Source organism: Aplysia californica, unplaced genomic scaffold (genome assembly GCF_000002075.1).
Source record: "Aplysia californica isolate F4 #8 unplaced genomic scaffold, AplCal3.0 scaffold00601, whole genome shotgun sequence".
Classification (NCBI taxonomy): Eukaryota; Metazoa; Mollusca; class Gastropoda; order Aplysiida; family Aplysiidae; genus Aplysia; species Aplysia californica.
The window spans coordinates 112,283-128,732 of NW_004797871.1; the positions used below are offsets into that span (position 1 = coordinate 112,283).

The 16,450-nt window shown below is 40.9% G+C and overlaps 1 protein-coding gene across 1 annotated transcript in view; it reads left to right on the top strand.

The window, feature by feature from the left end:
• The window catches only part of LOC101854117 (DNA topoisomerase 3-beta-1), a gene marked incomplete in the record, with an annotated part of 36,759 nt that overhangs the window by 14,899 nt on the left and 5,410 nt on the right, over nucleotides 1-16,450 (top strand). Inside the window, 10 exon segments of the mRNA XM_035972177.1 lie at nucleotides 532-623; nucleotides 1,137-1,245; nucleotides 1,882-1,965; nucleotides 3,738-3,858; nucleotides 4,271-4,453; nucleotides 5,518-5,727; nucleotides 8,324-8,541; nucleotides 9,293-9,473; nucleotides 10,842-11,041; nucleotides 14,024-14,114. Of these exon segments, the coding sequence (XP_035828070.1) occupies nucleotides 532-623; nucleotides 1,137-1,245; nucleotides 1,882-1,965; nucleotides 3,738-3,858; nucleotides 4,271-4,453; nucleotides 5,518-5,727; nucleotides 8,324-8,541; nucleotides 9,293-9,473; nucleotides 10,842-11,041; nucleotides 14,024-14,114 (1,489 nt within the window).

A 16,450-nucleotide genomic window follows, 5' to 3' on the forward strand; every position in this document is an offset into this window, starting at 1 on the left:
TGTGTATGCATCCAAAGAGCAGTTTTTAATATAGGGCCTAAAACGAAAAACTTTTTTTTTGTTTGGTCGCTGGCTTGCAGAAGTACCATGCTAAGTTTCGTGGGCCTAGGTAAATTAATAAATGAGCTAGAATTTGTTTAATGTGGACAGACAAAAGTGAACGAGCTATAGCTATTTAAAGAGGCCTATTTCATTGACAGCTGTGCTTGTCCCTGTCTGTGTTATTTATTTTTGGTCTAAAGACTCAGTTATTTTTAAATCATATTTTACCTGCTAGTTTGATTCTTCTTCCTTCTAACAACATGACAGAGCATATATATGTATTTTAAACAATTCTTTTGCAATTACTGGGCCTGTATACATCGCTCATGTCATTTTGTAAGCTCTCAAGGTTTTATTTCACTGTGAAGCACCTAGGTTCACAATTAAATGGGCACAATTGAAGTGATCTTTATCGGGTTTTTTAATCATCTGACTCGAGGAACTGTTTGACTGATTGTCCAAAACTTTCTGTTTGTCTGTTATGTGCAGGGTCCTCGACACAGTACAGAAAAAAGGAGAGAAAGCCCGCCCCCTAGCTCTGAATACAGTGGAGATGTTACGAGTGGCTAGTTCAGGTCTAGGTAAGCCAATGAGAGCATGTTCGATATTAATTAGTAGATGTCAAGTGATCTAATTGTTATTAACAATTTGGAATTTTTTTTTTTACATAAAATATTGTGTTTTTCTTTAGAACCTGATTATGTGCATTGTCATAAGTCATATGTTCCAAAATCTGTTATTTCCTTTTTTTTTACTCCTTCATTCATGGTGTGATTTGGGGATATTGGGTATTTGAGGATTATTAAATATCTGAGGTGCAATTTAGAAAAGAAAAAGAAAATGGTAATATAAAAGAATAGGAGGGAATGAACCACAACATTGTTCCCACCCTCAGAACCACAATATCGTCCTTGTTATGTTCCCATCAAAATATGTCTAGTACTGTAGCATACTATTAGTCGTACACTGCAACCCTGCATCGACAGGTAGGGATTATAATTGATAATAAGAAATTATTTCTTATAATAAAGCATCTGACCCATTGTTAAAAAACTTGTTTAACTAGATCAATTTTGCAAAATTTTATCTTTCAGGAATGGGGCCACAGCATACTATGCAGATTGCAGAGCGACTTTACACACAGGGCTACATCAGCTACCCCAGGACTGAGACCAATTCCTACCCCGAGAATTTTGATCTCAAGTGGGTACCACATCATTTTTCTTATCAGTTGTTTTCCTATCTCTTTGATTGAGTGACTATTTATTTGTTTGTGTGTCTGATTGCGGGTACCTTACACTACATTTTTTTAAAATAATTTTTGAAGCATTTTTATATTTCATGACCTGCAACAACTGTGGAATATATTGTGTTGATATAATCTCACTCTCTCTCTTGCTCTTTTTCTCTTACTCTTTTTCTCTCTCTCTCTCTCTCTCTCTCTTTCTCTCGCTCTCCTTCTCTCCCTCCCTCTCTCTCTTCCTCTCTCTCTCTCTCTCTCTCTCTCTCTTGCTTGCTCTCCCTCTCTCTCTCTCTCTCTCTCTCTCTTCCTCTCTCTCTCTCTCTCTCCTTTGCTCTCTCTCTCTCCTTTGCTCTCTCTCTCTCCTTTGCTCTCTCTCTCTCTCCTTTGCTCTCTTTCTCTCCCTCTCTCTCCCTCTCTCTCTCTCTCTCTCTCTCACTCTCTCTCTCACTCTCTCTCTCTCTCTCCACCCCCCACCCCCCACTCTCTGATTTTGTCCTATAGCAAAGCACATGCTCCTGTTATTGTAGTGCTTTGTTCAAACACAAATGAAAGTATAAAATTGTCTTGATTACTTTACTGTCCTTTTTCTCTTCCAGAGGTACCCTGAAGCAGCAAGCATCTCATCCCAACTGGGGCTCCTATGTCAGGGAGCTGCTGCAAGCTGGGATTCAGAAGCCAAAGTAAGTGTTTTTCTTCACTTAAGAGTTATTGGCTTTTGTCTCCTTAAGATAGTGAGGGTAACTTTTTTAGTTCTTTCAACAATATTACTGTTCTTCTTGAGATTGATTTTTGAATGAAGTAAGACCGCTAGATATAAGATCGAATCGGTGCTTTACTGATCCTTCACTGGCTGCTGCAACTAGAAGCAATGTCTTTTCTGAAAAGTTTTGCTAGTCCAGATAGGATCTCTGTCAAATTGTGTCTCTTGAAAATAACTTTACAGGTTCAATATCTGTCCCGTATTAACCTTGTTTAAAATTTTTTAAGCTGTGGTTATCATAGAGACTAATAATTTTTAAAAATGATAAAATGATATTAATTGTGCTTTACATTTATTATTACCCCAGCAAACCCTAGACCATTAACTCACTGGAGACTGGGCCTTTTTCGGGTCTACATGCGCTGAAGACTGGCTTTTTGGGGTATACAATATTTCAAACAACACCCTTCCCAAAGACATACAACCACCATTTTTACGCACATAACAGATCTAAACATGCCTAACTTGCCACAAAAACAGAACGACAATATCTTTTATAGCTTTTTAGAAATGGTTTGGGGGGTTTTTTATGTGCTAAAAAAATTTTATCGCCAACATTTTTTGATGTAATGTCTTGTGTTTAAAAAAACCCAACAAAATCTCCCCAAAATTAACATTGTGTGTGTCTTTTATTGTGTTTTGTGTTTCAAAATGAAAAAAAAAGTCCAAACTCATGAATAGGCAGGTAGTTGATATGGTAATCCTTATGTATTAGCTGTCTAATCCACTTCAGTGTGAAAAAAACCCAGGGCTCCAGACAAAGCGGAATTTTGCATTGGAAAGCCTAGTCTAGATCTAGAACATTCTCTTTCAGAATCAGTGCTTTGATGCTCATTTACGTTGAAATCAGGATCCCCATGGTCTAACATATCGTAATTAATATTTTCTGAACTGTCAAAGTCGTCAAACACTTGAAAAATGTTTGCTTTTCGTGCTTCCAAGTGGGTGGTTGGCGGTTGCTCTGGAGTGATTTACTCCTTTTTTCCTATCAAACAACTCTCATCCTGATCTCTCCTCCTTCTTTTTTGTGTTTGTACTTCCTTGTAAGACCTAATCTTCGGCACTTATTTGACCTTATTGTGTTGCAAGTGCCGTAAAACTCTTACATAACCTAAATGTGCTGCCATCGTACTGATAAAGTGTTTCAAGAACAGTCACCAGTCAGAGAAACGAAAGTAGGGCCTCAGTGTAACTAACTTTCCTGCCGGGTCGATGACTCAAAATGTTTCCTGCCAATTCCGGTGAAACTTCGCACGAAACGAAACAACAGTCGGCTGCACGCTTACTTAATCGAGGAGAAAACGCAAAACTTCTGCTCGCAGGGGGTGTGTACGCCTCTCAGGAAAATATTGGTGCTCGCAAATGCTGCTTGAAACGTCTCCAGTGAGTTGAGAAACAATTTTGGCTTCCCAGAAAGCTTACTGTGCAAGCAGCCAATTAAGCCCTCAAACACTAACAAACTGACAATCCCTTTCACCGTCTTGAGCTGGTACCCATTCCCACCCACCAGGATAGAGTGAGGGAAGTTCATGTAAAGGGGCTTTCCGAGGGAAATAATATCAGGTCCCTGATGGGGTATGAATCCATGACCTTTCGGTTGCCATCCCAGCTCCTTTAACTCAAGAGCACCAATGCCACACATTAAGTTGTCTTTGAAACTATGGCTGGGTCATGTGTTCTTGTCTGTCACAGAAAGGGCCACGATGCCGGAGACCATCCTCCCATCACCCCGATGAAGTCGGCCACCGAGGGGGACTTTGACCACGACAGTTGGAGGCTCTACGACTACATCACCCGCCACTTTATCGGCACAGTAAGTTGCTGCCACCAAATGTAGCCTTGACATGGTGACCTTCCTCTTTACAAAGTATTTGACCCTTTGACCTTTTTTTTTTTGTAAAGCATTTAGCACTTCTTTTTGTAAAGCATTTAGCCCTTCGTTTTGTACTTCTTTTTTGTAAAGCTTTTGGCCCTTCGTTTTGTAAAGCATTTGGCCCTTCGTTTTGTAAAACATTTGGCCCTTCGTTTTGTAAAGCATTTAACCTGTTGACCTTTTGTTTTGTAGAGCATTTAACTTGTTAACCTATTTTTGTTGTAGAGCATGTAAACTGTTGACCTTTCTATTTTTGTCAAGTGTTTCACCAGTTGACCATGCTTTTAATAAGGCATATAACCTACTGACCTTCCTTTTTGTGAGTAAAGTGTTTGACCTGTCTGACCACCAGATCAGCCCAAACTGCACGTACATGCAGACCACAATCTACTTTGAGATTGGCTCAGAGAAGTTCTCGTGCACAGGCAAAGTCCTCCTGGACCCAGGCTTCACGGCCGTCATGCCATGGCAGCAGCTTGGGGAGGACGAGGAGATCCCCACCCTGAGACGGGACGAGAAACTCTCCGTGGACGAGGTCAGTGGCTATTTGTTTCCCTCTCTTTGATTTTGGCATATTTTCAGCTCATCTTTTCCGTGATCCAGACAATAATTATGATTTGATGTATAAATAACTTTTTCATCTATTATGATTTCTTTATATTTAACGCCTTCGTTGCCTTATGTTGTACCTGGTATGTCATGAAAATGCAGAATTTTTAATGCTGTGCCGTACCATGTACGTCACGGAAGTTGACAGTATTTGCCACTCTTGAATGCCTATATCAATATGACGTTACATGTACATCACGTAAATAACCTGGCTCTAATTCTTCTGTACGGAGTTTTAGCCACAAGCCCTGTGTAGATTCATATTTGGGAATGAAAGATGCGCATATAGGTACCGAATTTGCTAGTATTACTTTACTGCTAGGCTTGCAAGCAGTCAATAAACACAGATCTAGGCTTGCTGGCGGCCGCATGCTCTCATGAAACGTAAACATCGAAATGACTTTAAAAAGTCAAGTAAGTTCACTTTTTGACGTAGATTTGCAGGTTGTTCGAAATTATGAGTAAGATGAGAGGAAATGGGGAATGAGAAAAGTGACAATCGAAGACCCGGTGTCCGAAATATGTAGCGAGTGTGCTAGATCTAGATCTAGACAGCGCATCCATTAACACTGAGACACTAGGCTGCTGTCCTGAGAAACGAGCTCAGCTGAAAATCAGTGCTGACAGTAGGAGCACATACCCCCTGGCAACGAAAGAGTTAATGTATCATAGCTGGTACCAAAAAAATATGTGAGCACTTTTATACCCTCCCCTCTTTTTAGATTCTTGTAGTCCAATACAAAAAACATGTTACCGGAAAATGGAAGTGGTTGCTGTCTCATCAAGCACATTGCATGGTCTCTCGTGTTTCCTATTCTTTTCACCAACTGTTATCATCCACCTTTACCTTACCTCTCTCTTTACTTGTTGTCTTGGCAAGTTAAGCTGCAGTCCTTTAAGAGATGAAAGTTAAAACTCGTAGGTCCCACCTCTTATTTAACATTATAGTACAGTGTTGATAGAGGCGTTAAACCTATACCATTTCACCAGGTTAAGCTGGTGGAGAAGCAGACGAGTCCTCCCGACTACCTGACGGAGAGTGAGCTTATCTCGCTGATGGAGAAGCACGGAATCGGGACAGATGCCAGTATCCCTGTACACATCAACAACATCTGCGAGCGCAACTACGTGAACATCATTGCTGGGCGCAAGCTCAAACCCACGCCTCTGGGCATTGTGCTGGTGCATGGCTATCAGAAGGTTAGGGGAAGTTTTTTGCACCTTTTCTTTATTTCTTTCTGTTGGCCTCTTTTCTTCTTTTTCCTTTTTTTTCTTTCTCTTCTTTTTCTACCTTCTTATTCTTTCCTTTAAGATTCTACCACACCACTTTTTCTGCTTGCTTTTTCTTTTTTTCCTTCTTTTCTCCTCATACTTTTTCTACTACTTCATTTTTTTTTTTCTCTGTCGACTTTTTCTTTCTTCCTTGCCATAGAGTGTTACATGTCAGTGATTTACATTACTTCAGGTTTTTTAGCTTTTATATAGGCCTATATAGGAAAGATCAGAGTTTTCTGTTAACGGCACATGCTATATATTGCCCTACTAGACAATAGTGTCCATCAGCTTTAAGGCATCGGGTACAGTTGTGAAAGGTCTTGTTTTGTCTCTGTGCAGAGGTTTTTTTCAGCTAGGAAGGAGATAAATTTCACCTTTCAGCAGCCATATTGTTTTTTGTACTGTTATTGTATTCATACAACCTCACTGATATATATTCTATCATCTTTGTCAAAGAAGAAGTGCTTGATCCAAAATTCTTTGAGCAGGCTGACAGCTCAGTTGATATTATGCTCAACTGCATTGCAGATGACTCTGGCTCTTAGCCCCAAAAGGACAGTTCTTGGACTTTGGTTCTTTGAAAGAGTTTTCAAAGCTCCACCCTCTTAGTAGGTACCTCAAACTGAAATTTCAAAGTCCTCTGATTTCATATTTAACTGCACTACCTTATAGAATTTATCATTCTGAGCATTTTGATACCAAATTTATATATATAGCTTCATTTTTAACAAAGTTATAAACATCTGAAGTTGCAGAAAGATGTTACAGTTTTTTAATTGCGAAATGTCTACACTTTGAGATGTCACAACATTCTTAAATTTGAATGGACATTCACAAAAACTTGTAGACACACACCTATGCACATAGAGAACAAGCTCAATTTTTTTCAGGGCTATCAAATAACCAGAAGATGGAAATTTATTGACATAAACATGGCTTTTTGACCAAAACGGCAAGAAATACAAGGGGAGGTTAAAATCACCACTCGCGACCGCCAACTTATCGGCTGCACGCCGGGCCGCGCTGAAGGGAAGGAGAGAGAATTTATACGAAACCGGGGCGATGGTGCCCTGCTTGCGAGCCGACAGGGAGTGTCCGGTGTTTATTTGCGTATAATGGCTGTGTTATTCTTGAAGAGGAATGAATGGGCTTTCTGCCGATATATTTTCGTAATCAGTCCGATCACTGGTTCCATAAAAAAACAGCACCGAAAGTTTTCACACGCAAATCTCTTCTATTAATTCTTTAAGGACAGTATTTAGAAATATATCACCGGAAAGAGCGTCTTCTCATCTTGAAATATCGACGAATCAGATTGCAGTATTTAATACCATACGCTCCCCGTTCCTGTTCTACTGGCCACTGCGGTGAAAACCTCGACAGTGTTGTCTTTTATCCCGCAAGATTTTGCTTTCAAAAGAATCGTTGATTCAAATAAATAATACCACTAAAAAGAGGAAAAGCTCCTCTTTCTTCTGATATATCAAGTGTCTGTGTGTATGCATGATCACACAGTGTTTTAAGAGGGTAAAAATATGGGTTTTGGTCTCCGTGACAGTGCGCCATGGGTGCGCACGGCCAGTTTGTGGCACCTACTCTTAGATCGGACCTGTATGAGTAACTATGAGGTGTACTTTATATTTTGCTTTTCTGATAGTCGTGGTGTAATGATTTTAAGAACTTCACCATGCATTCAAATGATGTGAGTTGAGATTCCATGTGGGAGAAATACTTCAACAAGTACGTCATCTTGTCTGTTTATAAGGAGGTATCTCTTCCAGTTCGGATTGGCTCTGACATATGGAGTTGAAGCAAAGGCACTTTTAAGTCACTGATCCCTGGCCAATACAGAAACGCAGCGGTCACTCCGTACTGGCCATTTTTATACTTTTTCAAAAAATTCTCAGGAATGTAAATATTAAGCTACCGGCTTAATTTCTGGCACAGATAAAGGTACATTCTCCTTTTTTACTTGAACTTTATTTTATTGTCTTTAAAACTTTTTCTTTCCTCAGATTTTGAAATGTACTCCAGGTTTTAATTTCAGGATATATATTTACTCACTGAATCTGACAGAAAATTATTGTTACACTCAAAATATGAGACCAGATCTAGAGATAACTTAATTGTTGTGAAACTGCCTCGCAAAGTTTTCAGACATCCTTAGAGGTGTTAATATTTGTTTATAGTAATAGGCTAAGTGAGTAGAAAAGATGTTGTGCCTCAAGTAAGTTGCCAAAATGATAGTAGTTTTAAATCTGAGCTTCTTGCGTATTTCAGAAATCTTCATTTCCAGTGAGGAAAATGATTGAACTAAAATATTTATTAAAATTTACCTTGCTTTATTAGATTATTGTCTTGAAAAAATTGCGAAATTCCAATCCTGTCTATGTTGGGGACCAAGGCTTTATTGTCTTGAAAAAACTGCGAAATCCCAATCCCGTCTATGTTGGGGACAAGGGCTCAGTGTGTTTTAATAATCAATCCTCATTTTTTTCTTTGTTTTTCCTTCCTTGTCCAGATTGATGTTGACCTGGTGTTGTCCACAATGCGATCAGCTGTGGAGCAGCAACTGACTCTCATTGCCCTGGGCCGTGCAGACTTCTACGAAGTGAAGCAACACGCCATCGATATCTTCCATCGCAAGTTCCGCTACTTTGTGGACTGCATCTCTGCCATGGATGAGCTGTTTGAGGTCACCTTCTCTTCCCTGGCAGACAGCGGGAGGCCTTTGTCTAGGTCAGAATAGTTTACTACTTACTTACTTTCTCCCTATACTGTCAGGTACATAAGGCGGAGAGCAGTCGACCCCACACCTGCCTGTCCCTGGCCACATTCTCCAATCTCGTCAGAATAGTTTGGGTGTCTCGATGTTTTACACAGAAACCTTGAAGTGGAGTTGGGTTGTTTGGTTGTTGTTTTTTTTCCTTATCAAGTTGAAGGGTGCAGGCTCATGGAGTGACTTATCGAGAACTAAAAATTATTAAGTGTTGTCAAACCTTCCTAATGGCAGTCTGTCCTAGACAATCAGTACAAACAACCACCTCCCATTCCCCCCCCCCCCCCAAGCTGCTGGATATTGGGGGATACGGAGATTAGGAAGGTGACACTTAAAGACTTAAAGAAGACTCAGGGTCCGAGTATGTCATGAGTGGGCCAGTACCAGACAGCGAGTCCACTGACACTAAGACCGGTTAGACTGCTGTCCTGGTTCATGAGCTCAGTTGAAAGTCAGTGCTGACAGTAGGACAGCTCACCCCCAAGCAATAAAGGGTTAAAAGCTATCTATATTTGTTGCTGTTCTGTTGAACTGACAAATTCTCTTTGGTTTATCAGGTTTTTAGTTCAGAGAGGTTTCTCAAGTGGAAGGAAAAAAACCTGGGTTTTTTTATTTTCATTCAGTTTACTGCTGTTTTCTGCTCAAATGTGTTTGGTGCAAACAGATTCTACTGTATATCTGTTGTTTATAGAATTGTCATTGTGTTTCCAGGTGTGGCAAGTGTAGGCGATACATGAAGTTTGTGCAGGCTAAACCATCACGTCTACACTGCTCCTCATGTGATGAGACCTTCTCTCTGCCCCAAAATGGCAACATCAAACTGTACAAAGAACTCAAGTGTCCTTTGGATGAGTTTGAGTTGGTGCTATGGACCACAGGAGCTAAGGGAAAGGTAATGGTATTACTTGTGTGTCTTTCGGCTATGATGCTATTTCTGAAAGATATCCTCACACCTCAAAAGTCTCACACCTCAAAAGTGATACAGCCTCTTCTAAGATCAACTTCAAAACCAGGAAACAGCTTGCAGAAGATTCACTTCCAATTTGAGGGGGAAGTAGGACAAGAACCAGTCCAAGGTGAAGGATTTGAAAGGCTAAAAAATATGGAATAGTATGCAGAAAGTGGGTCTGTTCTTTGCACACTTTTAATAAGCTGAGAGTGCATGCCATGTATTTTGTCCAACAGTGCACACATTCATTGAACCCTAGTATGCTGAACATAAACCTTTGTATTGAAATATCCCCCCCCCCCCCCTCCCCACACACACACACAAAAAAAAAGCCTGAAGAAACCGGTTTTATCCAGGTCAGAGGATTATCTTGAGAAAACTATTTTTGTACAGACACAGGGCTATACTGTGTATATTTCCTTGGCCAAATTGGAGGACTTTGCTGCCTCAGACCGTGAACCCATCAGCTGTGGTGTGAGAGAGTTCAAGCTTAGTTCTGGGTAAATCTGTTGACTACCACAGATTAGTATTCGCCCACCATTGTAACAGTATGCTGGTGAACTGCTTGAATTTCTGAGAGACCTGCTCACTGAGTGCTGGACCCGTTGCATTCCATAAATAATTATTTATTTGCACCAGGGTCAAAATGTGCTGAATATGAAGTATATGGAGAGAAGTTGCTAATAGGGTCAAAATTCATTTGAACAATCAAAATCCACTTTTTGTATAAAAGCAACAAAATAAAGTTGCTTTTTAATCGATCTCGTGTTGAAATCCAGGTCACAACAGTATGCATAATAACTTACAGTGGAACTCGGATTCAACAAACTCAGATTCAACTAAAGGAGAAGGTTCCCCGTTTGGTTTTTTCTTTAAAATCTTTTAAAATAACCCGGATTCAACGAACACTTAAATCAGCAAACTTGGATTGAACGAGGCCGCTTCCAGGGTGAACAGCCCCGGCAGACATGGGTTAGCTCATTTTTCTTCGGCAACGAACTTTATTCTCGGAAACCATCCATTGCACTTGCATCGTGAACCATTATTCACTTAGCCTGGCGACCTTGTTGAATCCGAGTTTGACTGTATACATAAAACTATTCAGAGGTCATATTAACATCGCACAATACTTTATCAAGTTACTAAAACATTCCCAACCACCACTGCTTGAATTTTGCATGTCATTATTTCCTATTAATTTGCTTGCTGAATGATGTCTAAGTGCACCAAATATATATCTAGATTTGTGTTGCTGAAACACAAAAGGGTCATAGTTTACCGTAATAAATAAAAGCTTCTTTTCATCCCCAGACATACCCCCTGTGCCCATACTGTTACAACAACCCGCCCTTCAACGACATGCGTAAAGGCATGGGCTGCAACGAGTGCACTCACCCGACCTGCTCGCACGCTTTCACGCGTAACGGCGTGTCGGAGTGTGTCGAGTGTGACAACGGTGTGCTGGTACTAGATCTGACCTCGGGGCCTAAGTGGAGGATGGCCTGTAACAAGTGAGAGATGCAGGCGTGCCGTGGCTTGTGTGTTTGTGTGTGTGTAGACCTGCAGTCAAGCACACATAGAGCGAAATGGACAGGACACAGAAACCTGTTCTTTATGTACAAATTTTGCCGTGTCAAATTTCAGGCAATATCATTGGAGATAAACCGAGTCAGATAATTGGGTCAAAATGTTACATGATCTATGCCACCAATGCAAGCGAACTGCATGTTGGGTTCATAGTTCGCATAGATTTGCTGACTTGGGTTCTAGACATTGACCAAAAGAACCATTGACCGAAAAACCTTTTCTCCTTTTTCCCTGACCAAGAAGCCTTTTATACTTCTGTCGCTCCACCATGGTCCGCCCCCAACTACAACTTCACGAGACCTTAGTTGGCAGAACGCTGGCAAGCTGTTGAGTAGCATGTATTTTCTGTTGAAGTGGAAGTATGTTGACACATTTGGCGACTATGCGAGATACATGTACGTGCCTTCACATGAACATTGATTCCTCACATGCAACTGAAGTGTGCAAGCTGGATCTACCTCTGAACATTTCTGTGACCTAATTAATGAACATCCTTGACTTAGGTCTACACTGTGGCTCATTTGTGAAAAATGTACTCTTTAGAGTCATGCTAATAGTAATCGCTCAATTGGTACCATGTTGGAGTATGGTGTAGCTGGCCCTGGTTCAATTCCCCAATGAGGCCAGGCTTTCTAGTACTTGGGTTTGTTGGGGAGTTTACAAGGTCCCTCAGCCGCTTAGCTCTGCCCAATCAAAGATGGACATTTAAATTTAAGTAAAACGTCCCTTTTTTAACATAACATTGCCACGTCTACTGAGGCATTAACTCACTGGAGACGGTTGATGCAGCATTTGCGAGCACCAATATTTCCCTGAGAGGCGGTTCACGCACCCCCTACAAGCACAAATTTCACGTTTTTTTCCCCGTCAAATCATGCGTGCAAATCGACCAGAAGGAAAGTTAGTTACACTTGAGGCCCTACTTTCGTTTCTCTGACATATCTGTTCTCGCAACACTTTGTCAGTACGATGGCAGCAACACAATAAGATCATATAAGTGCCGAAGATTAGGTGTTACAAGAGAGTAACAAACACACAAAAAACGAAGAGAGATCAGGATGTGAGTTATTTGATAGGAAAGAAGGAGCAAACCACACGAGAGCACCCACCAACCACCCACTTGGCAGCACGAAGAAGCAAACATTTTTCAAGTGTTAAACGATTTTGACAGTTCAGAAAATTCTGATTATGATACCTTAGACCATGGGGATCCTGATTTCAATGTAAATGAGCATCAAAGCACTGATTCTGATAGAGAGTGTTCTAGTTGTAGGCTAGGCTTTCAAATGCAAAATTCCGCTTTGTCCAGAGCCCTGTTTTTTTTTCCCCACTGAAGTGGATTAGACAGCTAATACATAAGGATTACCCTATTGATTACCTGCCTGTTCATGATTTTGGACTTTTTATTCATTTTGAAACACAATAAAAGACACACACAAGGTTAAATTGGGAGGAGGGGGGGTTGTTGGTTTGTTTTTTACCCAAGACATTACGTTTAAAAAAACTTGGCGAGCAACAAATTTTAGCACATTTTCAAATTATCATTTCTAAAAAACTGTAAAAGATATTGCCTTTCTGTTTTTTTGTGTCATATTGGGCATGATTAGATTTGTTGTGTAAAAATGGTACAGTGGAACTCGGATTTAACGAGCTCGGATTCAACGAGAACTCGGATTCAACGAGATGAGACAGATTCCCCGGTTTTTTTCTTCTTTAAAATCAATAAAAAAGTAACCCGGATTCAACGAGCACTTAAATCAGCGAGCTCGGATTCAACGAGGTCGCTTCCAGGGTGAACAGCCCCCGCAGACGTGACTTCGCTAATTTTTCTCCCAGAATGAACTTTATTCCCGGAAACCATCCATTGCACCTGCCTAGTGAACCATTATTCACTTACCCGATTGCATGCGACCAATCAGCGGCCTTTTTCATACCAACACATGCGTTGTTGGCACGCGAATGTGTCTACTCTGCCGTGTGTCGGGGTCGGATGGGCGGCCTGCACACGTGTGGCTGTGTGTGCGTGTCGGGGAAGGGAGAGGGGGGAGGGCACTAGCGGTCCGGGCGTTGAACATCGCAGATACAAACGCGTCAGTCTCTTTTTCCCCTCGGCAACTGATCATTGTTACAATAATGAATTGTGCGCTGTTCTTGGTAATCAAAAGTTGCCGCATGCTAGGCTCTACACTGCAACACAGCTTTTTGGTAAACAATTGAGATGACACAGGCGTGTGTATTTGAACGAATCGGTCTTTTTTTTTTACACAGCTCAAAGTACGCAGGCCTTTCAGGCACTACTTGTGACTTCCTCTTTATACATTACTTCTCAGTGCCTGTAATTATCTACACAAAACCTCGTGTTTGCTATAACGAACACTCGGATTCAACGAGATTTTAGGTCAGGCCTGACGACCTCGTTGAATCAGGGTTCCACTGTAGTTGTATTTCTTTGGGAAGGGTGTTGTTTGAAATCTTGAAATACCCCCAAAAATGCCTGTCTTCAGCCCATGTAAACCCAATGAAGGCCCAGTCTTCAGTGACTTAAAATAACTTTGTGTGATTGTTCTGAAAGTTTCTTATGGTACCGGTATGTCCAACACAAAACTGTTTCTCTCTATCTAATTTTTTTATCACATCTTGAAGTTATGGACTATAAAACACAACTTTCGTCATTTTGAAAGAGGAGCTCTTGTTCCTCCATCTGAACACCGGGCTATGATAACAATTAGGGGGTCGACCAGGAACTTCGGATTGTCAGTAGGTTTCAATTTAATGTTTTGATAAGTGTCAAGATTGTAAGATTGTAAGAAACTTAGCATTCTCGTGAGAGTAATGGAAGCAGAGTTTAATTTATTGGTCAATTGAGAAAATAAAAGAACTGCTACAATTTGGTTTCACTTTCCCAGGTGCAATGTGGTGATTCACTTCTTTGATGGTGCTACCAAAGTGGGCGTGAAGGAAGAGCCGTGTGAGGACTGTGGAGCCAATATAGTGGAAGTCGCTTTCAAGGTGAGTGGTTTCGACTGATAGAGAAATTGCGTCTTGGGTTTTTACCCTAAGAGGTTTTTTTTTCTTGAGTGTGAATACAGTAGTCCCCGCCTAAACTCATGGTGCTCAGGAGGGCCCTTAAGCTTGCATTTTTGTAACCTGTGCATAAGGGGTAAAGGATGCAACCATCTCATTTCCTTGATATTTAAGTGACCTCCCTGTGGGGGGGGTCGCTTTCGAGGATAATGCGGCGAAATGTGAGTGCTTTGTTAAGTCAGTAAAGGATTCCCCATTCCTGGTTATGACTACAAAGGCATTGAATCAGTAGTGGAAAAAAGCAGAAAGACCGACTCACTGTAACTGATGTGCATTAACATGTCGGGAACAGATGAGGAAACTGTTTGTAGTTAGTGATAGTCATACTAGTCATATGGGAAGAGCACTCAACCGTGGCGCTTTCCAAGCAACCACTCCCAACAACCTGTCAACTATTGCCACTGATGTTTGGATGACATCAGACATTTTGAGAGACTTTTCTTTTGTGTTTCATTGAACAAGTACATCATAAGTTCTTCAAGCGCCGCTGATCACTTACTTGACTAATCTATAATCGTATCTGGTGTTCTACAGCATTCACACGTGTTGCGCATTATACAGTTCAGTCCGTTAATAACAGCCTGTTATTACAGGAACTTGAATATGACAGTGATAAATCAAATCCTCGGGGTTTTTTCTGTATATAAGTATAAGTGGAAGTAATATGAACCTGGCTATAACAGGGTTCAATTTGCGCCGACTCAGATATAACAATGATCTTGCAGCACATGAACTTGCTTTAAATCTGTCAAATTATTAAAAGCTATCTCAACCAAGACATTTCACCTGTTTGTATTATCGCTTACCTAAACACATACCCCCCCTCCCCTGGGGTTACTGATCGATTCCGTCTCAGTGTCCGCGAAACAGCCCACTGGAAAAGGATCTGCGGTAATAGAATATAGTAAGCTGAAGGTGCAATGGTACTGGTAGTTTCCCTTGATAACGGTTATAACAGGACTCGCTTATTTATAACGGGAAAACTGTTGGTCCCGTCTGTCCTGTCCAAGTTTAACTGTATTCATTTTTATAGTAAGCCTAACTAAACATTACAGTAACAGTCACCCAAACACCAGTGAGAGTCCTCTCGCAAAGATGCTTTCAAGCGGCCAATAAAAAGACATTTCAGTCACCCCCCAAACATACCTTATCCTAGACCTTTGTGTCCATGGACAGTTCGGAGAGAAAACTCTGTCCATTACTCTGTTCTGTATGAAGGGCAGTCTCCCCATAATATATTCAATTGTCTAGACTTGTCTTATGCAAGCTGTCAAGCTATACCAGTCACCGTGTTCCACAGATCAAAGCGTGCGTTAAATAAGGGGAAATGACCATTTGTTTGTAAGTCTGAAGTATATTATCATTTTTTTAAAGCCTGTCATGTGACGAAGGCATGCATTTGAGCGAAGCATGCCTTGCTTAAATGCACGTCATACAAAGGTACAAAGGGCCTTTGTATGACGTGCATTTAAGCAGAGACTACTGTACTAAATACAATATATCACATTTTTTATGACTGCCTCTTGCAAGAATTCAGCTTTTTTCCATTCATTAGAATTTCACTTTTAACTGTGAATACTTGATAGAATTATGGGGTCTTGGGTTTTTTTTTCTTATCCTGTATATTTATGCCCCAAGACAGCAGTGACCTTATGGAGCTTAAATGGATCTGTAATTTGAATAATTTGACCCCCACGATGCTATAATTTATTGTCAAAGTGTGACATGTGACTCATTTCGTGACATCACTTCACAAAAGTTTAAAGAATCTATTGATTCATCCAAAGGCGCTCTGTTTGTCCAGTTGGTATCATTGTCATGCTTGTCAACGGAACAAATGGCCCTGGTTCAAATCCCTGTCGGAAACAACTCTTATAATTTCTAGTACATTGGAACTCGGATTCAACAAGAACTCGGATTCAGCGAGATGAGATAGATTCCCCGGTTTTTTTTCTTCTTTGAAATCAATAGAAATAACCCGGATTCAGCGAGCTCAGATTCAACTAGGTCACTTCCAGGGTAAACAGCCCCCGCTGACGTGGCTTCGCTCATTTTCTCCCAGAACGAACTTTATCTATTCACAGAAACCATCCATTGCACCTGCATAGTGAACCATTATTCACTTACCCGATTGCATGTGACCGATGATCAGCGGCCTTTTTTATACCAACATGTGCACATGTCTACTCTGGCGTGTGTCGGGGTCAGATGGGCGGCCTGTGCAGCAAGTGTGGCTGTGTGTGCTGGGG